General features: G+C 32.1%; 2 protein-coding genes across 5 annotated transcripts in view; one reads left to right on the top strand and one right to left on the bottom strand.

Annotated features, from left to right (window-relative positions):
* LOC117115360 (ceramide kinase-like) overlaps window positions 1–4,896 on the bottom strand; it is a 29,433-nt gene extending 24,537 nt beyond the window's left edge. Inside the window, exons 1-2 of one of the 2 annotated variants that reach the window (XM_033259118.1) lie at window positions 4,609–4,896; window positions 595–681 (exon numbers count right to left, since the gene is read on the bottom strand). In XM_033259118.1, coding sequence (XP_033115009.1) covers window positions 595–681; window positions 4,609–4,729 — 208 coding nt within the window. In that variant the 5' untranslated portion in view covers window positions 4,730–4,896. The remainder of the gene's footprint in view (window positions 1–594; window positions 682–4,608) is intronic. The other variant, XM_033259119.1, reaches the window with a different exon arrangement.
* Window positions 4,897–5,145: 249 nt separating this feature from the next.
* LOC117115361 (TBC1 domain family member 22B-like) lies at window positions 5,146–23,953 on the top strand. 3 transcript variants are annotated; one of them, XM_033259122.1, is made up of 11 exons: window positions 5,146–5,358; window positions 9,131–9,414; window positions 10,588–10,758; window positions 11,151–11,221; window positions 12,481–12,609; window positions 15,899–15,958; window positions 18,493–18,607; window positions 19,310–19,501; window positions 19,966–20,093; window positions 20,988–21,083; window positions 22,086–23,953. In XM_033259122.1, the coding sequence occupies exons 1-11, from the start codon at window positions 5,249–5,251 to the stop codon at window positions 22,218–22,220; spliced, it is 1,491 nt and encodes a 496-aa protein (XP_033115013.1). In that variant the 5' UTR covers window positions 5,146–5,248; the 3' UTR covers window positions 22,221–23,953. The 3 variants fall into 3 exon arrangements, with proteins under 3 accessions (XP_033115013.1, XP_033115012.1, XP_033115011.1); XM_033259121.1 differs by lacking the exon at window positions 15,899–15,958 and adding an exon at window positions 15,105–15,170; XM_033259120.1 differs by having other exon boundaries at window positions 12,481–12,618.
* Window positions 23,954–24,383: the final 430 nt, after the last annotated feature.

Raw genomic sequence — 24,383 nt, 5'->3', positions numbered from 1 at the left:
GTGATAATTCTTATACAACTTATACTATTTCAAGGTATTTACTTGATTTAAATTTAAATGTTCTAGATACACTCAAACTGAATATCAAGACTGTAACAAAGATGTAATGTGGTAGAATACTGTTGAAGATCACCAGACAATCAAATTTAAATTTATAGCCTCTTTTTTATTTGCATGTTCCGTATTAACTATGAATGTAACATCGGATGACATTATGATGTAGGGCCTACACAACTTAGTATAGATCGGTTGAAGATGACGTCTAAAATCTAAAAGCATCACATGAAGATGGAACTTGAATTTGACTGACAAACATCTAATGATCACACATAGAGAAATAAAGCAAGTACTGTATACCTATAGTAATTAGACAGGAGAAGTGATCAATTAAGTTTTTTGACCATTCTGGGGAAGTAACAACTATGAATTACTCTGTAAGTAAAAATTACTGGTCTACAAAAATAAATTTTCTCAAAAAATAATTTACATGTCCAAGACTGGAAAATCCTTAAAGAAAGTCAAAAATATATAATACTGTATATTTTAAGAATTGATAAAAATCTAAGATTTAAACAAATTAAATACAAACATTACCATGGGAACCTTCAAAGCCATGATTTTCAACAGAAAATAAAGCCTGTTCTGGCCAATCCAACGATAATGTTCTTTCTTCGTCCGTATCTAATTTGGTAACCAAACATATTGTCATCATCATTATCATGATTACGCAAAACTGATTTTACTACAAGATGTACATTGTATATAGTAATAACATAGTGACTTCCATTTCACACTGTGGTTAAACCAAAACCAATACATATTTTTTAAGGACAGCAATTTTCCCATGCAACCAACAGAAATTTAAAATGTGTCAATTTGGATACTTTAGGTGCTACTATGCAAATGACAGGAATACCAAAAACAGTGTGGTATGATACTTGTACAGCCACGATAGTAGTTTAATAAAATAACTATCAATAATGCTATAGTAATAATTTACACAAAAGCTAATAATAATAATAATGAACAGAATAACTGTTAAAATCGTTTATTAATAATTTTAGCATTTCAAGTGCTATGCAAATTAAAGGAATGCCATTTCCCGCTAATATTTTTTTTTTAAATGTAGATACGAGCTTGCATGGCAAATGAAGTTATAAAGTTTAATAATATTAAATTAATAATATATTTAATAAAAATCACAATTAAATATATTAAGGTAATAAATGTAATACACCTATTCCAGATGCCATGCAAATTGAAAGTATGCCATTTGCTGCTAATTTTTAAAAAAATGTAGATAGGTGCTTGCGTGGCAAATGAAGTTATAAAGTTTAATAATATTAAATTAATAATATATTTAATAAAAATCACAATTAAATATATTAAGGTAATAAATGTAATACACCTATTCCAGATGCCATGCAAATTGAAAGTATGTCATTTTAAGTAATTATTTAAGTAATAATAATTTTAGTATTCCAAGTGCTATGCATATTAAAGGAATGCCATTTCCTGCTAATTTAAAAAAAATGTAGATAGGTGCTTGCATGGCAAATGTAGTTATAAAGTTTAATAATAATATTAAATTAATAATATATTTAATAATAATCACAATTAAATATATTAAGGTAATAAATGTGATACACCTATTCCAAATGCTATGCATATTGAAAGTATGACAGTTTAAGTAATTATTTAAGTAATAATAATTATAGTATTTCAATTGCTATGCAAATTAAAGGAATGCCATTTCCTGCTAATATTTAAAAAAATGTAGATAGGTGCTTGCATGGCAAATGTAGTTATAAAGTTTAATAATATTAAATTAATAATATATTTAATAATAAAAATCATAATTAAATATATTAAGGTAATAATGTAATACACCTATTCCAGATGCTATGCAAATTGAAAATATGCCATTTTAAGTAATTATATTAATAAAAATTAAAAAATACTTTTCTTACAACAATGAGAAAAAACATATAGACATCAATCATTGTCTACTGACTATAAAGAACACTGATTATCAGTAAATATATTATTGCAAGAAAGTATATTTATATTAATATTGAATATAAATGTAACTAAGTTTTCTAGTTAAGAGTACTAGTAATACAGTAATATCAGTAAAAATATTTGTAATTATTTGTAGTAAAGCACTATAAAACTATTAAACAAAAAGAGTACATTTTTAACAGAAAAAAATGCTAAGCAGAGCAAATCTAAACTTGAGTATGCTTATTGTATTAAGAAGAGCAGAATATCAAGAAAGTCAGCTAATGCAGATTTGTGATAACTTCAAAAAAACGATCAAGATATTAATGAAAACAAAGTCTTCCAATTCAGAATAAAAATTTTAAAGTGTCAAAGAGTATTTTGTTCCATTTACAGTAATGTCCATATAGTTGGTATGTTAAACACACTACAGTATACAAATAATATGTTTTTGTTTTTAGAACTATAAAGTAGGAACCATTAGATTATGGCAAAAACAAGCCAAGCCAGTAGTGACTCGTCGCAACAAAATTTCTCTATCATTCTATCCCTTGGCTTGATGGTACTCGCCTCCCAAATACCAGGGTCCTAGGTTTGAATCATGGTTGAATCATGTGATACCAGGACCTGTTGTGATGGGAAGTATCGATCATGGTCTGATGACATAACATGCATTTTGCAAAATCCATATTTGTGGAAAATTGTGTTCAATCATAAATAAAAAGAAAGCAACACTGAACTAAAGACCAAGAAAAAATTTATTCAATGATCATATATATATTTTATAATAATGAGAAAAAATGTTAGTAAATCTTTGTTTACCGACAGAAAAATAATTAAAAGTAAAGATAAACTTGTGCATTTTTATATTGATCTAGAACAATAAATATAGATATAAGCCTGGTTCACGTCGAACTTTTATCTAGATATACATCCACCTAACTAGTTAAAAGTTCGACGTGAACCACTCAATTATAGCTAGATAAAAGGCTTAAGTGACTTAAGTTAAGTGACTTAACTTTACTAGAATAACGGTAAATTAACTTGCTTAACGGTAAAGTCGGCTCGGATTACAAGGACACGATTACGTAACGTAGGCATCTAAGCCAGTGTTGTTGTATTGTACCACCATATCATCTTCTGGCTGGCAACAACGTACTCCAACAATGCTAACAACAGCATCGAAGTAGTCTCATTAGTCTGGTTTTCAGAAATTATTTGTAATATTATGGGTAAAAACCAAGCAAACGTCCGTTTTACGAATAGTCGACATTACCAATGACCTTTGCCCTTTGCATCATCGACCAAGTAATAACGTTAAAAAGTCCGATTGCGTACATTTTTCAAAGTGATAATGTGTATTTTTCTTAATAATAAAATCAGATTTGTTGTATTTATTTATTGACAATTCAATCTTTTCCATTTCTGCTCAATAGTCGCTATTAATTCAGTTTCAACGAACTACCACCAACGCCAGTCGTTAAAATGAGTGCACATGTTTACGATGATGAAATAAAAAAGTGTGTGGAAGTCAGCAACTTATTTGACACCGCGAAGCTAGATTTTCGCGAAGTGCATTTAAACAACACAATTGAGCGATCTAAACACTACAAAACAGGACAGAAAGGTCCATAAAGTATACAGACGTTTTAATGAAAATTAAAACAATATTTTATTAAATGGAAGAATGCTAGTTAGCGATTAAAATAATTTGTTTTTTATCGAAGGTAAATTTAGATAGGGCCTAGAGAATCTACTATAATACTTAGATTGCGATAGAACACGCTGCTACACTGGTCGGCTAGGTTAGGTAGTGGAAACTCACTTTCTCTACAGTAGTTTACAATACAGTAGATGTTTTATTAAACAAGCCTTTCCTCCGTGTGACGTCGGTGGCCTGAAACTGGCTGGCTGTTTATCTGGCTCTAACTTGGCATCGAACGCAATTAGGGGATTATCGTATCATGTTTCAAGACGGGTATATCTAGATAAAGTTCGACGTGAACCAGGCTATATACATAATTAAACATAAACAACTTAATATTCTAATATTATAACATGCTAATTAGATTAATACTCAGTGCTAAAATGACTAATATGCTAATTACATTATCATTTAAAAAAAATAATAATGCACACTCTAGCCAGAATATGAAAAATGAAGATTATACTCTTGACTTTAAAATGGTATATTTGAACAAAATAATAAATACAATAAAAATATAATAAATAATATAAGGTTTTGAGGAATTGAATTTTGTATTTATTTGATCAGTCGAATAAAATATAAGCAGCCAAGAATATACTAATACTTTAAAAATGCAGAAAGTGTAAATAGTGCAATAAACTAGTGTTGTTTTGCAAGCCCCATGCCTCTCTTTCAAATGTTGAGGCCAGTGCGTAAAGTAGGCGTTCCCATCACCAGGGATAAGCAACAAGCGAACGGATTTTGCAGAAAAACAGCTAACGAAAACAGTAATATTATTTATATTTATCAAAGCTTTTTTTTGTAAATATATATTTTTGAATAATATCAACTTGTATAATGTGCACATTAAAACATGTTTGAATAGTTTAGCCAGTCGTTTTAAAAAGCTTTGGACTTACGTCGGGACTCCAGTCCATCCCACGTTAGCACTCTGGAATTTAAGCACACTTCGTAGGGTTTTCCGTCGATGTTAAGATCTGCGTTTAGTGATTCTAGCTCCATAATATCGAAAGAAACCATCCATCATAAATTCTCTGCAACGTTCTGAATTTTCAATTGCTCATTGTTTTCTCTGTTACATAACTTTCACACTGAAAATGAACGTTTCAACGCAGATTTCTTTCCTTCGAACTACTCTTTAGCAGACTTACTCTTGTGAATGTGATGCTCTTCTGTTTGTTTTGTTTTTGGCAAATCCCAGGAGTCGTGTCGACAGCCTGGCCAATCGCAGTGCGCAGTATTACTACCTAGCTGAGTACCTAAAATACATAGACATCTAATATATTTTTAGTAACACAATATACAACTTAGTAATACAAATTATATTAATTAAAATAATTAATAATATTTCAGCTATATTATATGAAATATAAACATAATCTAACAAAAATTTACATATAAAATTGTTAGCTTAGGTGGTCAAATGCGACGTAATCATGGTGGTGTGGAACGACAGTGCGTGATCTTACTTCTTCACGATACGATAGGGATTTAAACGTAAATTTCTGAATTGTAGGTTTGTTTACTAATGATTTTACTATGGCAAACGCAGAAAAAAAGACAAGCGCAATAGGTGGTGGCTTTGGCAATATAAGTGAACCTAAGAAGAAAACATACTGGAAGAAAGGAGCAGATAAAGTTCCAGGAAGGTAATCAAATTTTATACAACGTAGGCCTAGGCCCATCTCTAGGCCTGTCTAGGTCTCAGGATAGGGGTGTAGCACCGCGGTAGATTGCGGCAGTACGTATGGTAGTCCAGACGGATCGTCCGGGCTACCATGGAATTACACTGCTGCAGCCTATTATTAATATTATTATTACCGTTCGGTGTTACCACGGGTGGGCGATTTCGTTGTCATTAAGCCTAGTATCAGTCATCAGGTGGCCCTAGGCCTAGGCCTAAATTGAGAACATGTTAGGCCTAGTGTACGTTTTACGACCTGCAAACAATGAAAAGAACAACAATAACAACAATTGTTGTGTGAATGACCGTTTCTTAATTATGAAAGTATGAGGCTTATCTATTCTTAGTTAGTTTGTGTACAGAACTTTTTTAGAAAATGCATTATATAAGTAGCGATGTTTTTGTGCAATTTGTGTGGTAGCTTGGCCAAATAATCAATAATGAAGAAGCTAAAAATTATTGTTGTTAAATATGGTGTAGGATTCCTGTACATTTGATTATCAAAGGCGATTAGGCCTACAGTAGCCTAGTACAAAAATTAGTAGTACACAAGCAGAGTAATACTTTTTTATTTTTTTTTAAATTCATAATATTTATTTATTCCAAAAAAATAAAACAGTCTAACTACCTAGGCCTAGGCCTACATACCTACTATCTATGTAGTTAATATAATTTGGCAAATAATCTATGATGCAATATTAAAATTCTATTGTAATTACTATGGAAAAAAAAAATTCTCAAAAATTCTTTTTAGCCTAGCACTGTATCCATACGGAAAACCTGCAAAAAACAAGGAAGCCGATCATAGCTTGACATGGTCTTACTGAAAGGCGCATACCACACTGCACACCGCTGCACTTACCATCGCAAATCAGTGCATATTTTTATAGTGAAAATTTTTATTATTTCTGAGTATCTAATAATGATAATTAGATTGTAAATTACTTTACAGCCATAGTTTTGAAATTATAATGTTTTATTTTCATCTGCAATAAACAACAGCAACAGCCACAAGTTCATCACTTTACATACATTGACTGGAACATTCTACTGAGGTCAGCATATTGCGAAGATTGCCATCATTCTGAACAACAAGCCATGACAACAATGACATGAAAACTTCCAAGAATATGACTTAAATCAACAATCATTCATATTCAATATATATGGAAAATAAATACTGACTTACAGTGTTGTGAAGTGGTATACGCCTCTTGGTGAGACCGTTCAATGTCAACATCGATGAAACACTGCACTGCAAAATCTTTATTAATCGATTAATTTTACTGTAAACTTCGGGGTCATTCACAAATATCAATGTTTTCACAAATGTACAAACAGTAACTCTAGATTAATTGAATTTATTCGGTGTAAACACCAAGGATAGCCCACGAAAGTCTAGAAGACTTATTTCCAGTGGGGTCCTTCTGGTGGTAAATTGGGCAGTACACCGGGAGGCAATCCCCTACTCTTTTCCGAAGAGTGTACTGAGTTCTTTAACATGCACATGGGCCATAATGCACACAGGACCAACGGCTTAAACGTCTCATCCGAAAGACAGTGCGCTATTGTAGAGGGCTGAAATACAAGGAGAGGCAGCGATGGGAATTGAACCGGGGACCTAGAGGTCTCCACGGTTCAGCGCACACACAGTGGCTACCACCAGATTAGCCGACTGAGCTAAGCTGCTCATTACTGTTTGTATACTTGCAAACATGTTGATACAGTAATTGTGAACGACGCCGTAATTGTGATTGATCCAGGATGGTTTAATTTAACTTAAAAACATTTTCTTTTGTCTCCATTTTATTGATAGTGCCTTTTGCTTGGATGGAAGTGAAGTGTATGTCCAGTTGCTATTGTATTTTTATTATCTTTCACTATCATGAATGCAATAAAACTGTGTATCTTTTTTGCAATTTTTGTATTTATTGTATTGAAGCTGGTATAAGCTGGGTCCCACCAACTACCCTACTGTAGCTTCTGTTATAGAGGAAAAATCATTAATTTTAAATCTTATACCTGCATCAATATAGTAAATGTTTACCTTTCTATGCACAAAATAGAATCTGTAGTAGTATCTTTACTTGTACTGGGACTAGACCTATTTTATCATTAATTTTAATTCAAGACTCAGGCTACTATATCCATGTCATTAGCATGTCCTTTCTTTTAGTACTTCATCTATTAACTGTACAGTATACAAGAATGCAAACGTTATTTGTAAGTGAAGTTACTGTAATAAAAATAAGAAAATAAAGCTCTGTTTACACTAAAATGTTTGCTGTGACAAATGTCTATCAGTATTATTTGCCTATGATTACATATCACACCTACTGTACTTAAACTTGCTAGTGTGAACAGGGATTTTGACTGATTGATAATGACAATAGATTTAGCCATTTTCCAAAAGTGTACCAACTTTTTTTTTTTGGGGGGGGGGGGGGACCAACGACTTGAACATCCCATCAGAAGGACAAGTTAAGGGACCTTTGCTGAGTGTCGAACTTAACAACTGGCCAATCAGAACTAGGCAGGGGTGGATTTATCGGTGTTGGGTGGTCCGGCCCCTTTATTTCCCCCCCCCCACCTTTGGAAAGCAAAAAGAATGGAAAAAGGAAAAGAAAGAAAAAACGAAAAAATTGATTGCCCAAAGCACCTCGGAGATTATTTTCAGGCGTCTAGAACACCAAATTTTCACTGGACATGTCCTCGGACCCCTAGAGTAGTTTTATCTTGATCGGCCCCACTTTCGGACATCGCTGGATCCGCCCTGCTAGGCCAGAAATAGAGTATGCATGTGTTCCACAAACATACATATTTGCGTATAGTATGGCTTAACACAGTCCTTTAGTGGGACCTCAGCAACAAAATGATATGATATATCCACAGGGCTGGACTTATCTAAAAGGTCCATTAGAGCCATTGTCTACACCAGAGGACAATACGATATTGACTGATCTTAAGATTGCTCCGCCTTGCACCTAAGTCCAATCTCTGTAGTAATGCACCTTCCATAACAATTTTTATTAAAATACACTATTGACATACTCATGTGAAGAATCATATTCATACTGCAAATTGCCTGCAATGGTATTCACTATGTGAAATCACTAGCTGTTAATTGGAAAGAAAAGTATTTCCTTATTTTGTATTTAAGCTGGTAACTTCCTTCATTATGCAAAGTAATTTGAGTGTTGTAAATGAATTTTATTGTTTAAATTCATTAGCTCAATAGATAATAATTAATAGGTTTCATACTATTCTCTTAATTTATTCCTTTAATTTAATTACATAAAATTAATTGAATAATTAATAAACTACATTAGCAATATATTCAGTATGATACATTTACTTTAAATTAAAAAATGATTAATAGTACATTTCAATTTTATGCTTAGTACTTACTGTTTTAAAAGAAAATATATTATAATGAACAATTTAAATATATTTGCTATATAATTTATTTATAATCATTATTTGCATGTTTGCTCTGCCATGTTTTTTAATTTATGAAAAATTAACATGACGATAAAGCTAGCTAGTATCTCATTTCTCATTTAAAAGCACTTTAATCTTCCAAAAGCCATGCTCCTATAATCCACAAGAGTATATGGGCCACGCTGATGGAAATATAATGCTTCACTCGAGACGAAAAGTCTGTGCAGGCAACAAAAACCCAGCCATGTGTTATACTGTCATATCATAACATTGTATGAAATGTATTTTCCATTTAGTATGCGTCCAGTGTATAGTGCGAAGTATGGACCTGAAGAGATAGCTGCACAAACAAGGCTGCGGGACCACACATCTACCAAGAGCAAAAAGAAGAATAAAGATCCATTCACAGAGTTTGACCAAAAAATGGACGATGCATGGGACGTGAATGAAGATGAGATTAACACATTTGCTCATAGTAATCAAGCAGTACAGGAGAGTGGACGTCAGCAGATTGTGATTCAGCATGAGATACAAAATGAACGTGTTCACGATACAGAGCAAAATGTTACTGATATAACTAGTAAGTACAGTATTTTAGGTGAAGTGCTATACAATTTTGAATTTTATTAAATTGTATATTCCAGGATCTGTGGGTGCTACTTGTGGTGTCTTGGCTCAATGTTACCGTCATAGTCCTTGGGTTGATTGCGCCAGATAATGAAATTAAATAAATTATTTGGTAAACTGATGTTGTATGATATTTATTAAATAGTTTGTTCTTATTTGTCTCTAGCCTGGGGTCCCAAGTTGGAAGAAGTCAATTCCAAGGAGCTCTATTTAAAGGACACTTCTTTTTAGCACATCTAATTTGTTTTGCTGTTTTGATACCCATCAACACTGACTTCTGTGAGACAAATGATAATAAAGTAGTAAATACACTATTAAAATCATGCTGATTTATGGAGTTGGTTTATTTTCCGGGAGATTCTAGGCCGGGAGATTCTAGGCCGAGTGCGGGAAGCCATCCTGATTTCTGGGAGACTCCTCCATGACTTGTAGGAGACTTGGGGCCCCTGTACTGTATACTGTAGGTTGGCGTTCAAATCTCAGGATTTGCTCACTTCTAAAACCAACTCAACTATTTAAAATCCTCATAATGGCAAGTCACACATGGTTTATCAGAATGAAATAATTCAAAATAACAATTCTCCTTGCAACAAGCCAAATTTTCTGGTTCTTCAAATTCTATGATCACATTCTTTGATTTAAAGCTGATTTCAGCTGCTTATAGATGTGCTCTCTTGGGTGCTGGGGATGTACTTCATAGGCGTTTGATTCAATGATGTTATAATTTGCAAGTCGAATGGCCGAGTGGTTAAGGCAGGGGCCCACAATCTAAAGTACTATGAACCCAGTGTACATAATAGGGGGTTGTGTACTGGTCCATCTCACAGCCCCTGTCCTCATCCAGATGCTGAACAGGCATTGATGAGTTCAGCATTGATGAGTATCTACATAGAATATAATTAGAATACTGTAAACTGCATAAGAGCAGTTTGCTTTAAGGCACAATTTTAAGTAGCATATTTTACCTGATTTCTACTGTACTGTAATCACTTTCAACATACATTGAAATATATATGATTGTACTCGTATACCAGTATACTGTATCTATGTGTGTTTTAACAGTTATGAAAGTCAAATATTTAGAAGAAAACATTGACGAATATTAAATGTGTTTATACCTCATCAGATTCTAAGTCTCCAGTTACTTCACAAACCTCCATTGGTAGTAATGATGTAACCATTAATGAACCCAGGCCTACGAGTCCAATTAGAATGTCTTCAAAACCTGTAGCAGAAGTCGAGTTGACTAGACAACACAAGTTTGGCCTATTATTAGCTGGTCCAAACACTGATTTAGGTATGTACTTTCTTTGCATTTTATGTAATATTTTAAATATTTTAAGAATTTTATACCCAAATAACTATAGTGCTGTACAGACTGACTGTCACAACTGACTACAGTTAGTATTTTTTATAATCAAAATAAAAGTATTGAAAAAGCAACACAAGCATTAAATTTCTATCCTACCAGTTTCCTATAGACACTGACGCTTCTGCTTAATGTTCGCATACACTTGCAGTGATTCAGAGGAATTTGAATTATGGCTTGCTGTCCCAATCCTACTGTATTACTATTATTATTGTTATTTTTAATATTGCTATTACCTAATAGGCTAGTTCGAGTTTGTTCCAATAAATCCTGAATGAAGATCCTAACCTTTTTTCTATGTTGCTTTCTTTTAATTTCAGAGGAACTCCGTAAGTTAAGTTGGAAAGGAATACCAAAGCATGTAAGACCGATGACCTGGAAAATACTACTTGTGAGTTTTTGATTCCGAATCATTCATCTCTTAATGTGCAATATTCCTTGTTTTCTTTCCCTTATTATTTCCTTTATTTGTTTTTTTTTAATGAAAATTATTGACTTGCCTTCATATTATGAGGACATACGGGTTCATCACCTACAAATGCCAGATTTTTTTCTTATGACACAAAAACAACAACATAAACATCAATTTTCTATGACTTGTTCACTATTAATCATCAGTCTTTTAGTGGTAAAAAAGGTAATATACATTGAAATGAATTTGATAGCAAATAGCATGTTTTTTTAACATAAACAGAATCTTGCAGTAATAAATAATCAGTATAAAAACTATAAACATAGAAGTGAAGTGGAAAATTTTAAACTAAACACAGAATTATATTTGACATGCCTTTGCCAAAATCAACAATGATTTATCAGATGAAGCCACATTCATTGGGGCCAAAGTTTGCCAAAATTAAATAAAAGCTTGATTTAGTCAGGAAGTGACATGCTTTTGGCCAAGCAGAATAAATGGAATAGACCTTAAATTACAACATATTGCTGTCGTTTGTGTTTTTTGAAGCATAAACATGGTAAACCTATTTATGTATCAGTAAGAGACATTTAGTTTGTTACTTCCATTCATTATATATTCTGCAATAAAACACACGATGACAAAATTTTGGATACACAAATGTCAAAAGTGAGGTTAAACCACTCATGGGATTAAGGAAAACATATTAAGATCAGAAGTAATATTAGAGTTTAGTATTCTTTAATATTGAATATTAATTTGAGAGCCTTGTCAATCTATTTTTTGTCTACAAATACAATAAAGAGAGAAAACAAAATACTGTAATAGAATATTTATGATAGTGAAAAAAACATAATAGTAAATATCATAGTAAAATGTTTATTTATAAATATTGCATTCTAATTCAAGAGTTATTTTAATATTATAATAAAGATCTATTTCTGTGTATATTATTTTGTAAAGCAATTAAAGCAAAAATTAAAATAATGAAATATTTAAGTAATGATACTGTAGATATAAGAATTTTCCACAAAATTATACAAAAAAATTTAAGGGATAAAACAAACTATAGAATAAAATTAAGCACTACTTATTTTTTATATTGACTTCTGACATTCCCTATTGAAATAATGGAATTATTCATCCCAAGTTTAAAGAATCTACAGTACTACTTTCAAAGCCACTGTTATCCCTCATTCCATTTGATATTTATTATGATTATCATTTTGAATTTTTAGGGTTACCTACCAGCAAATATTGATAGACGAGATAGTACATTAGAACGCAAACGAGAAGAATACTTTAGTTTCATTGAACAGTACTACCACACCAGAACTGAACCACTCAATGAAGATATGTTCCGACAGGTAATAATTGTAAGATTATATGTTTATTTATTTATTTTATTTATTTAAATTATGGTTAGGCATCCAAGAGAACATCATGGTAAAATAAACAGAATAGCTAATATCTGTAAGCAATATTGAAAAATGCCTGACAATCTTGAAATCGAAAATGAGACTATTTGATTGGTTGATTAATTTGTTTATCTGTTTTTCATTGTAAGCATACTGCAACCAGTAATTTGCACATGGCTTTGAAGGATTGAATAAACGATAAGTAAACCTTCTAGGGATATGTAGTTATTCTAGTTATAAAATTTATGTATTCTACATTTCTCAGAAGTTAATTTCATTATACCGAATTCTGATGTTAGTGGTCTGTTGGGTAACAGTCTATATGCTAATTGTCGTTTTTTTGTGAAGAATTATATTATTATTGATTGTAAATTCAGGCCCTAAGGATATTCATCAATCATAATAAATTAACGAATAACCATTACCTATGCTCTCTGCAAAAGTGAATAGACAGTAAAAATGATGAATTCATATAAGAAAACATTAAAAGCAACAGTATTTAGGTTTTGAATGCTGTATTACAGATCTTTGACAATAAAAATCTTTAAATTTGATTAATAACTAATTTAAGGATCTATACTATTGATATAGGAACAGTATTATTTTATATTAATAGGCAAGGTTAATATATTCTTGTTCTAATTTTATATGATTTATGTTGTTTTTTTTTTATTAGGCTAAAACAAAAGTTTGTGTTGCTAATGCCTAACTGATCTAAAATTCCTAAAACCTTATACACAGGGGCGGATCCAGAGATGTCTAAAAGGGGGGGCCGAAATTTGGGCCGATCGAGACAACAATGTCCTAGGGGGTCCGGGTGCATGCCCCCGCGAAATTTTTGTGTTCTAGACGCCCGAAAATAACATTTGAGGCGTTGTGGGCTATCATTTTTTTCTTTTTCTTTCTTTTTTCCTTTTTTTTTTTTTTCTTTACCTTCCAAAAGGGGGGGGCCAGGGCCGGGCCGGCCCCCCCCCCTAAATCCGCCCCTGATACATGTAGAGAAGAAGCCTAAAATACTTATATAGTGATTGAAAAGGCTTAAAGCCCCATTCTGGCAAAGTTTCAGTTGTTAGGAAAAATCTAATTTTTATATATGTTATGAAAATTTATAAATATAATACGAAATTGCTAGTTTAACTGAATTCAGACATTCCTAAACATGAAAAAAATGTAAAATAAGACTGAAATTTGATTTTTTTGTGTTCCACACAAAAAATAACGCAGATGAATTTTTTATGGTTGATTTTGCAATAGGTCTGCAAAGAAATAAAGTAGGCGTCGATTTAGGTTCTGTTATCAGATGTAAAAACGGCCAACATGATATTTTCCATTGCTTGTATTGACACATGTTAAATATAATATTTCGTCGGAATTATTTCAAATTTGTTAAAAAAATTATTCTGACCATACATATCTCACGCCTACTCGATCGACCGCAGTGTGTGAGATGCGAAGTACAAAAACTAATCTCATAAGAGAGGGTGCACTTTATTGACTATATTATTAGTATACACAAAAGCAAGAGCATTCCAGCGGATGTCATCTACAACTTCTGAATTTGCCTAGAAACGAAGAATTATTGAGAAAATGGTGATCTTCGAGAATTTCTCCTTTTTTTTTTTCTTTTTCTGTAAAACTAAAATTTATGCCAATATTTTTGCATGGTTTATGATAATTAGAGAAATGCATATGTATTTTTTCTATAAAAAAAAAAAATGAAATTTTGCCGGGAATGAGGCTTTAAGCTTAATGGACCTTTCTAGAGTGTCAACAAAACAGATGACCAATCAGAACAGGGTTTTTAGGAATATACGCATGTCTAACATGTTTTAACGCTGTCATTTTGTGGGACCTTAGCAACAATATCCAAGGGGCGGGACTTAGTGGAAAGGTTTATCATTTTACCATCCAATCAAAATGCAGGAAGTGACTGATGGATGGCAATGAACTCTATGCCTATACACCATTTTCGCTAAATTTGAAATGAAAATTTCTGAGAACGTTGCAACTACTTTATAACAAGGGTATATCCAGAGGCCTAGGCATTTGTCTCTACATTAAGTAGTTAACATTAAGTGCTTACCTAAGCTGTGACTGGTGGAACAACCTATTTCTAGTGAGTTAAACCTACACTAGTCTTTGTAAATAAAATGGAAAAAAATAGTGGCACATAAAACCTGCAGTGTTTTTGGTTATAGAAGCACACAAAAGAAGATATGTCTGGAAAAAAGAAATTTGTGGAAAGGTGCTCTGGTTAGATGTCCCCCAGTGAAAAGTTGCAAAACGTTGGTGTGCTATTTCAAAATAGACCCGAAAGTGGTGTATATAAAAAAGAAAAAATTAAATTTCCACTGACTAAACATGACTTAAAAATGTCAATGTAGCAACACAAATATTTGTTTTGGCCTTTCTATAAATAATATGTGGTATTGGCCTCTGTGCAGATACACATTGATATTCCAAGGACCAACCCCCTCATTCCCTTGTTCCAGCAAGCATTAGTTCAGGAGGTAAGTGTCTGGATGGAGTCTGCCATCACAGGGTTCACCTCTGTTGTTTCTCCAAGACAAGCTGCTAATAGCCCCTTAAAGCTGAGCATTTTTTTAATTTTTTTTTTTTACAATTTTATCAACTAACATACATTATTTTCTCTTTTATATATTACTTCAGAAATATGTGAAATTGTTTATTTCTTTTTCTTAACTAGAATATATTATTCAAGCCTTGAGTCTGTTGCAAAATGTAAACCAAATTCATGATGAAATTTAGCTTGTAGACCATCGCAATTTTTCATTTTTCCATCATTTTTAACAGATTGGATATAAAAAGAATTAAAAATAGTAAGAATTGTTAAGTTATTCTTTGGCTTCAAATTTGTATCCAATTATAATTTTTTTTAATTGAATGTTGGTGATAATTTGGTTGAATCTAAATTATAATTACCTGGCAATGATTTGGTTACCATGGCAACAAATTCAAACCGTGATAATTTAGTTTTTAAAGTAGTCTAGCTATCTATTCATTTGTAGTTTGTGCTCAGAATTCCTTTCTTTGGATTTTGTTGTTACTGAACTAAAAATTGATGTTAATTTTTCTCCTGTTTAGTCTTATTTAGTAGCATTTGTCTTGGAGGAAGAATATATCCTGAACCCTATTTTTTTTTTAGCATTTTAATACAATATATATCCTACATTGAGAGCTTATTTTCTTTTTTTATTTGGTGGCGCTGTTTCCACAGATTCAGAAAGATATACCCCGTATGCCGCATCCACTGTTACGTGAAGTGCTTGTGCAAGAGGTAAATGTTACGTCCTGTTGTGGTACCAGTGTTGGATTTAGAGGAGGAGGATGGGTTGCTTAGCAACATTAAGGGTGTTGAAAGACATTTAAACAAAAATTTAAGATCTTAAAAATATAAAAACCAACAATTTCTCAGACTAAACTAGTCTTTTTTAATCCATTTAATTAATTTCTTATTTGTCTTACTAGTTTTGTCTTGTGTACTTGTACTAATATTTATTTTATTCTATTATTTGTCTTGTTATAATTATCAACATAATGTGGAACATTTTCTTATGAAATCTAACATTTATATTGTCATGTTGGTAATGTGTGTTATTTTATTCACCATTAATTATTTTCGTGCCATGGCCAGTCATGTTCTAAAACTTTATTGATACAGCAGTGTTGAAACTAGGTATTCTGACATTTGGACTAACTTTTGGCCTAATAACCTTAGGATTAAATAATCTGATGGCAATTACATGAAATAAATAAATAAATAAAATAAATAAATAAATAAATTGACATTGGTTTCCCAACCTTGAGGTTGTGCAATTTGCTTGTGTTGTGGAGCAAGCCACTTCATTTCTTCATTGTATAAATGGGTATCTTGTAGGGTTGCCTGCAACAAGCAACACTATTTGTTATGTAACTTCAAAAGCTATAATTGTGTAATGTCTGTTTTTCTAGCTCATGTCAAACAGTACATCTTTAAAGTTTAATATAACTTAACATGAAAAGATTTTTTTATTCTTAATAAGTAACAACTGTACTGTCTTTCTTTCTAAAAAATTGTGAATGTGAATTTTCTTAGTCTTTTTTGTTGTTTTGTTATAGTTGTTTGTGTTTTGTATTATATTAATCATAACCATCTTTGTTTCAAATTGTTGACGCTGCGTTCTTTGTGAAACGCCAAATAAACACTCTGTATTAAATACTAATGTAATAAGCAGAATTATTTTCTGGTTAAAATATAAAAAAAATTGTTTTAAATTCTAATCCCTTTTAATAGAATATGTAATGTTTATATTGGCTGTTTCAATGTATTTGCTTGGTCCTGATGCATAAATTCTATTTTTTGGATTTCTCCATCCATCATTCCTTAGTTCTGTGTTTTTATTCTCTGCCTGTCCCTACTTCCTTATTTTGCAATCTTCCCATGTATTTGTCACTTACCTGTCACTCCGCTCCCCTTATTGTTGTCCCTCCCTTTATCCAGCACTGGTTAAGGCTCGCAGGACACCGCTGCTGTGCATTAACATACACCTTTTGCATGCTTACGTTAATGCTTCGATGGCCATTTTTTTTCAATTGGTAATATTTATGTTATGCATATTGTGATTAAATTTCACTTTTTTACAGTATTTTCTTCTATATTTATTTTGGTTACTTTTGTCATAACATATTATCAGGTACAATTACGAAGGATTTGAGAGTGTTAAGTATGATTGGGGTAAAGCATGACAATGAAGAGGATAATGATGATGATGATAACAATGTTTCTGATGATGATGTTAGTGTACCATATGAGGCATGCCAACCGAAAACCAGTGTACACTCACTATAAATGTTAAACTGTGAAAGTAGCCTAATTGTCAGTATTATATATATTAATACAGAGAAGGCATAATACTTTCACTCATAAATTTAACAATAGTAAGTCAATTCCAGTAAATGACACATCATTTTAAAGCTTATATTGTGGAGAATATGAATATATTAAAAATGAATTTTCATTTTTTGGTCACTTATGCTGGGTTGGCGATGGCAAGCCCCACATGTCACAATATCCTCGCTGCTAATGAATAGAATATTAAAGCTCAGTTCATACTATCAAATGTTATGTGACAAATATCTGTGATTTACCCATAATCACTGATACTTTTGACATAAAAACTATGTGGACAGAGTTTAAGATGTGGAGCAATGAAAAATGATTGCTGTGACATTGATGATAATGATGTGATATTTGAATTTGGACATTGGATGATTTCAGAAGAATGATGAAGAAACAGTAACTAAAAAAAGGGAACAATGATTGAATCAAAAATGGTATAACATGAAAAAGTAAACAAGTGGATAAGTAAAAGAAATAAGAAAATGTAGAGTAATGATAATTTTTTTTCCTGTTTTTTGGGTTCTATTTTCTGGTAGAGGGATATTTTTATTATATTGTCTTGGATCATCCAGGAAAAATACTATAGTATCTGTCACCCTAGCTTTACAAATATTATTTTGTTGAATATCATTTCAAGTTTAATCATTCTTTCATTTTATTATAAATTCTATTTCTTATGGAAGTAGTATAGTTGGTAATTTCAGGTTATAGTCATGCTTGATATAAATCACTTTTTGAAACCATTTCTTCAAATTCTATGTTATGAATTCATTAGGCAGATTATTCAAGTGGATATCCTTAGAAATATAATGGAACAATCCACTCCACTTATGCCTCTGCAATTAGGTCACATGGTATTATATAAATACAGTATTAGGATTATATTTATAAAAATTTGATAATACTATTTATATTTTGAATGATTTTTATAGATTTTTGAAAGGATTTTATACATCTGGGCAATCCGTCATCCAGCCAGTGGTTATGTTCAGGGAATCAATGATTTAGTAACACCATTCTTTGTAGTATTTTTGTCTGAATTCTTAGGTAAGTACTTGCAACATTATGATTGTCAATTTTTTTTTTTATTTACTTATTACTTTAGGTAATTAATTTTTTTTTGTTAGTGTGAGCCAGTCCAGTAATTAGAGTTGTTTTGCATACAGGTATTACACTTTACATATCAATCCTAGTTTAGATTTAGATGTACAGTATTAAATATGTTATGGCTGTAAAACAACTGAATTTTGAGAAGTTTACAATAATAAATTGCATTAAACCGAGGCTGTGAAGTAATAATAATAATAATAACTTTATTTAAAACACGGAAAACTTGGCTCAACTAACAGTTGTTATTCTGCAAGGCTGTGTATACAACAATTTAACCAGAAAATCAAAAGAAAAAAAAAAGAAAATAAAAAATGTAAATCAAACAATTGTTTAAACATTCAAATATCTTAACTAACTTAATTACACTAAACAAACTCGAACAAAACAAAAATACTGTAGTTTATGTAAGAAACTACCATAAAGGTGTTAACAGTTAAGTGTTATTATAGTGTCGCAATTATATACCTTTTAAATAAGGACAAATTCTTAACATTTTTAACATCATCGCTAATTTCGTAATAAAAATCCTTGCGGGTGTAACCACAAATTTCCTCCCTGTTTTTTTGTCAATATTGTATGTATTCTGAAGACAAAGTAAAATGAAACACTGATTACCATGGTTTTGTATAATCTTTGCAGGTGATAATGTAAAGAGTATTGAATCTTATGATGTGAAACAGCTAGACCCTGGGAAGCTACGGGTAATAGAAGCCGACACATTTTGGTGTATGAGTAAACTGTTGGATGGTATCCAAGACAACTACACATTTGCACAACCAGGAATTCAAAAGAAAGTTAAACAACTAGAAAACTTAATCAAAAGAATAAATGGTAAAAATATTAGTTACAGTACCAGTAATATTAATTATTATATACTGTACCACTAAATGTGTTCTCCTAAAAATAACCAAACGGAGAGACTGTATTTTTTACATTCTGGTCACACACAAGGTCCCAAACTAGAAGAAGCATTTCCTGAAGGTGATTTTGCTGTGCATGCCAGCTGATCTCAGGGAGACAATAATATGTTAAAACAGGCAATTTGCGAGAGATAGGTTAGTTTCTGGAAGATTATTGCTTACACATGGGAGCATGTGAGGCCGCCCTGATTACAACAGACTTCCAAAAGAACTTTTTCCACATTGTAATGGCCATTTACACATAGCAGATATATTTACCCATGGTCATAATTTGGGTATTTAAATTGTGAAAATCAGTGTAATTTAGACAAGGTAAAAAGTAATCTAATGCCAACAACAAATTTACAACATTTTAACATAATTAAATTTTCTCAGCTCATCTTCAGAAACACCTTGAACATAATTTAGTGGAGTATTTGCAGTTTTCGTATCGTTGGATGAATAATCTGCTGATGAGGGAGCTACCACTTAATTGTACGATACGTGTTTGGGACACGTACATGGTAAGAAATGCACATAATTATAAGTTTGTAAGTGAAGCAGTATTTTAAGCAAAATGCACAGCAAAGGTTTCAAACACCAAAACTCAATGCTGAGCAGCTAGCTCTGTTGGCTAATCTGGTGGTAGCCACTGTGTGTGTGCTGAACCGTGGAGATCTCTAGGTCCCCGGTTCAATCCCATCGCTGCTCTCCTTGTGTTTCAGCTGGAGGGCTGAAATGCAAGTTTTAGAAGTGCACTATCTTTCAGATGAGACGTTTAAGCCGTTATTCCTGTGTGTAAAATGGCCCATGTGCAGGCTTAAGAACGCAGTATACTCTTCAGCAAAGAGTAGGGGATCGTCGCTTGGTGTACTGCCCAATCACCAACAGAAGGACCCCACTGGAAATAAGTCTTCTTCAGACTTTCGTAGGTTATCCTTGTTGTTCACATCAAATAAATCCATCCATCCAAACTGAAACCACTGTGCCAACTACATCCACATATGCATATGCATATAAATGCACAATTACAATAATTATAACAATAATGTTGGCCCATTTACTAAATATTACATTAACTTTGATGCATTTAACAATGGAAAAACGTAACTAAACCCTTTGCCGAGACACAGGTGCTCATAAGGCTGGAGTTTCTGTAGCCTGAAGTGGATAAGAATGTGCTGCTTCCCCCTGGTGGGTCGCTAGACCTCCGTAGTTTACTCCCAGCAATTTGTTGGTGTCCATACAGCAGGGTAGACTGAAGCAATGTAGGTAAAGTGCCTTTCTCAAGAACACAAGTGAATTGCACTATGAAGGATTGAAACCCCGACCACAAGTTTGGGAAACTGTTTCCACTGCACCAAACCGCTTATTAAAGATTATTTTTTTCCATTTACAATTTTACGCTGTTTTTTTAGAGCGAACCAGATGGATTTGCTGAGTTTCACTTGTACGTTTGTGCTGCATTTCTTCAAAGGTTCTCTAAAGAAATTCTCGAGCAAAAAGATTTCCAGGTGAGAATCAATTGAAATTCAATAATTTAAAGTCATCATGTCTGTTGAGATATGTAACTTCACAAGTAAAATTTAACAATTTGAATTGCTTTTAGAATGAGAAAAAAAAATCCTGCAAATTAACAGACACAGTAATATAGTTCCTATATTTTTGCATATACAATAAATCCTTTAAGTTAGATAAATAATTTGTGTAGTAAACAGTTTGTAAATAGGCAAAAACTGAATTGATTTAATGTGTGTTTAATGTCATCTTTTTTAATGAGCAAATAAACTGTTGGCATTTTCCCCAGATTTGACCTCAGATAGTATATCTTAAATTGTACTCCGTATTAACCTACAGATTATCTTACAAAAGAAGCCATATTTTGGTGGGTGACATCCCATCTTCTAACCTTGAGCCATGTATTAGAAGATGTATAACAAATTTTTACAAATTAATTGATGCCTATCATAACATAAATACAAGAAGTAAATTGAAAATGATTTTGGAAAAACAGCTTTTAAATATCACTCAGTTAAATTATGGAATAATCTATCATCAGATACTCATGGCAATATTAATTCTCTTTCCTTACAATCCTTTAAAAATTTCATTTAATTTACCCATTTGTTTTTCTTTTCTGTTTCTTGTATTTATATAATTTATATACATTTTCATACATCTTTCTTTTAATTTTGTTTTGTAATTTAATGTAATTTAAGATTATACCCTGGACCTCAGGGAAGAACAGTGTAACAATACTGACTGAGTGTCCAGAATAAAGAAAGATTTCTATCTATCTTTCATTATGCCAAGCTATCTAAACTATGATGCACTAATGCATTGTTGCATATTGGAAATCTAATCAGAAAACGATTCATGATTTATTTTCGGTCATGTCATAGTTCATAGATAATTAGCATAATGGATCCAGATTACATGTCATCTCCAAATTAACAGAAACTAATAACTATGAACCCACAGTATAAATATATTCTCTTGATGTTTGTCTTTTGCAGGGAATTTTGCTACTGTTACAAAATTTACCAACATCAAAATGGGGCGAGAACGAAATTGGACTTTTACTAGCCGAAGCTTATAGTTTAAAATACGTATTTTCAGGAGCACAAAACCATCTGACACGGAGTAAATGAGATCATTATTGATGTATATATGAGAGATACAATTATTGTAGATTGTGCTTGTACACAAGAAGAGGATTTGTCACAAATGAATGTATGTTATTTGGAACAACAGCTGAGCATTTCTAAACCAAAGACAGTATGCATGAAGGTGTAGACAGGTTGCTTATACTACTATTGCAATAGACCTCTCAATCAAACTTGACAACTGACCAATCAGAACAGCATCAAGAATACACCCATGTCCTACATACACATGTGTTGTCCCATGTTTGCGTATGTTTTTTGAAACTTGTTTCATGGGACTTGGCTAAGCAGAATGATCCATTGTTGTATCTTGTTACTAGGCCCACTGAAATGTATAGCTCCATGTTACCATGGTTACAAAGCATAGGTTCAGTGATCTCCTCTTGCCTGGAATTCCTGACAAGCTGTGAAACCTCCAAAGTTGCCAAACGTGAGCCTTTCACTATTTTTGTTCTTCACTGTTAAAAGTCCTTAAGCTCTGTCAGCACTATCAAATTTCAAAAAACTGTTGTATGCCCATATATAGTCATGATGTGCCTATGTATGGTCATGATCTGATGTCATCATGACCATATTTAGGCATGTCACATGTTTTTGCCAAATTAAAATTTGATAGTCTGGCTAGGGTTTAAAGTCATAAATTATCATAGTACATATTTTTTTTTTATAGGAATTTTAATACCTAATAATTTATACTCTAATCTGTCTGCATTATGTTCACCATTTGTGTGCTGATGTTAAATGTGAGACCCAAAAGAATTGAGGCAGCTCAGAAAAATAGTTTGAACTGGCTTTAGTATGATATGAGTTTATGAGTTATGAATGGCACTGCTATACTCAATACATGGAGTGGAGTGGCATAGCTTAGTGGTTAAGATACTTACCTTCTAATCCCAGGGTCTTATTCCCATTCTTGTGACAGCAGGACTGAGGGCTTTTCTCACGACAAAAAACGACTCAACTCCCCTAAGCCTATTAATGGGACTTCGCTGATAAAAGCATCACATTATTTCATTTATTTACAGAGGGCCCCTGAACATCAGCACACCTTCTAGGATACGCTGGAAGGGTTACCCTCTATAAATATGGAAGAGAAAAAAAAAACAGAAGATAAGCAAAACTTATAAAATCATTTATGAAGGCAATTCACATGGGTTAATTATATATTATAGACAGGATGCAAATTACATTTATTTTAAATATTTCATTTACATATTTTGGTTTTTCATTCATGTAATTTTTTTCAAAATATGAAACATTAAAATTATTATTTAATCTAATTTTTTTAATCAATAATCATCGTGTTCCTATGTATTTAAAAAACGGCTGTGAGAATTCTTCATCTATTATGTCATTTATTATTAAATTGATGTCAAAACAGTAATTGAAGTATTATTTCCAAGTTAAATACAAATTATTTAAATATATTCAAATTAAATTCTCAAAAAATAAAGGTGAAAATGATGTAGTATACATGTTTAAATGTATTTTACATCTATGTTACTTTTTGTTCTGTTTTTAATAATTTTTTTTAGATTTCTGTAAATAAATTAATATTCTTTGTTAAAAAGCATATTTACGTTACTGGTATTTGTTAGTAATATCATTATTTTACTGATATATAATTATTAAAATATTTCCACTTATCAACTGTACTGGTTGTTAGGCTGTGTTACTAATTTTTGCCAATAATATTTGAAGGAAAAAACAACCATTAATCATAGTCTTGTCAGTGTTTTAAATGTTAATTGTTTTATGGCCAACATAATATAGCATCGTATGACACAGCCCAACACAATTTATCGTTCCATTGTGTATGTGTGAGTTAAATGTAGACGCGATAAGTCGTCATAAGACTCAGACGGAGACAGGCGTGTCGTGGACACAACAAACTATGACTTGCCTGACGATATATAATCTTGGGCTGCGTCGTACAACGCTGGCTGCGTTGGCCATTGTACATGTACCATATAATCTTGTGATATGTTTTGTTAATACAGTATGCAACCAAAATCAACAACTCTTTTTGACCAGAGGCCTTTTCCAAAAATCGGTAGACATCTTAAAGTGATGACAAACAGCCCATGGAAGTGGTGCGTAACCAACAGAAATAAGATAAGCTTTGAGGCTGAATTCTTGTCCTCATGT

This window comes from Anneissia japonica, unplaced genomic scaffold, assembly GCF_011630105.1.
Source record: "Anneissia japonica isolate Jap-2015-1 unplaced genomic scaffold, ASM1163010v1 scaffold288073_len612986_cov165, whole genome shotgun sequence".
Taxonomy (NCBI): Eukaryota; Metazoa; Echinodermata; class Crinoidea; order Comatulida; family Comatulidae; genus Anneissia; species Anneissia japonica.
This window is presented reverse-complemented; position numbering and strand designations above follow the sequence as displayed.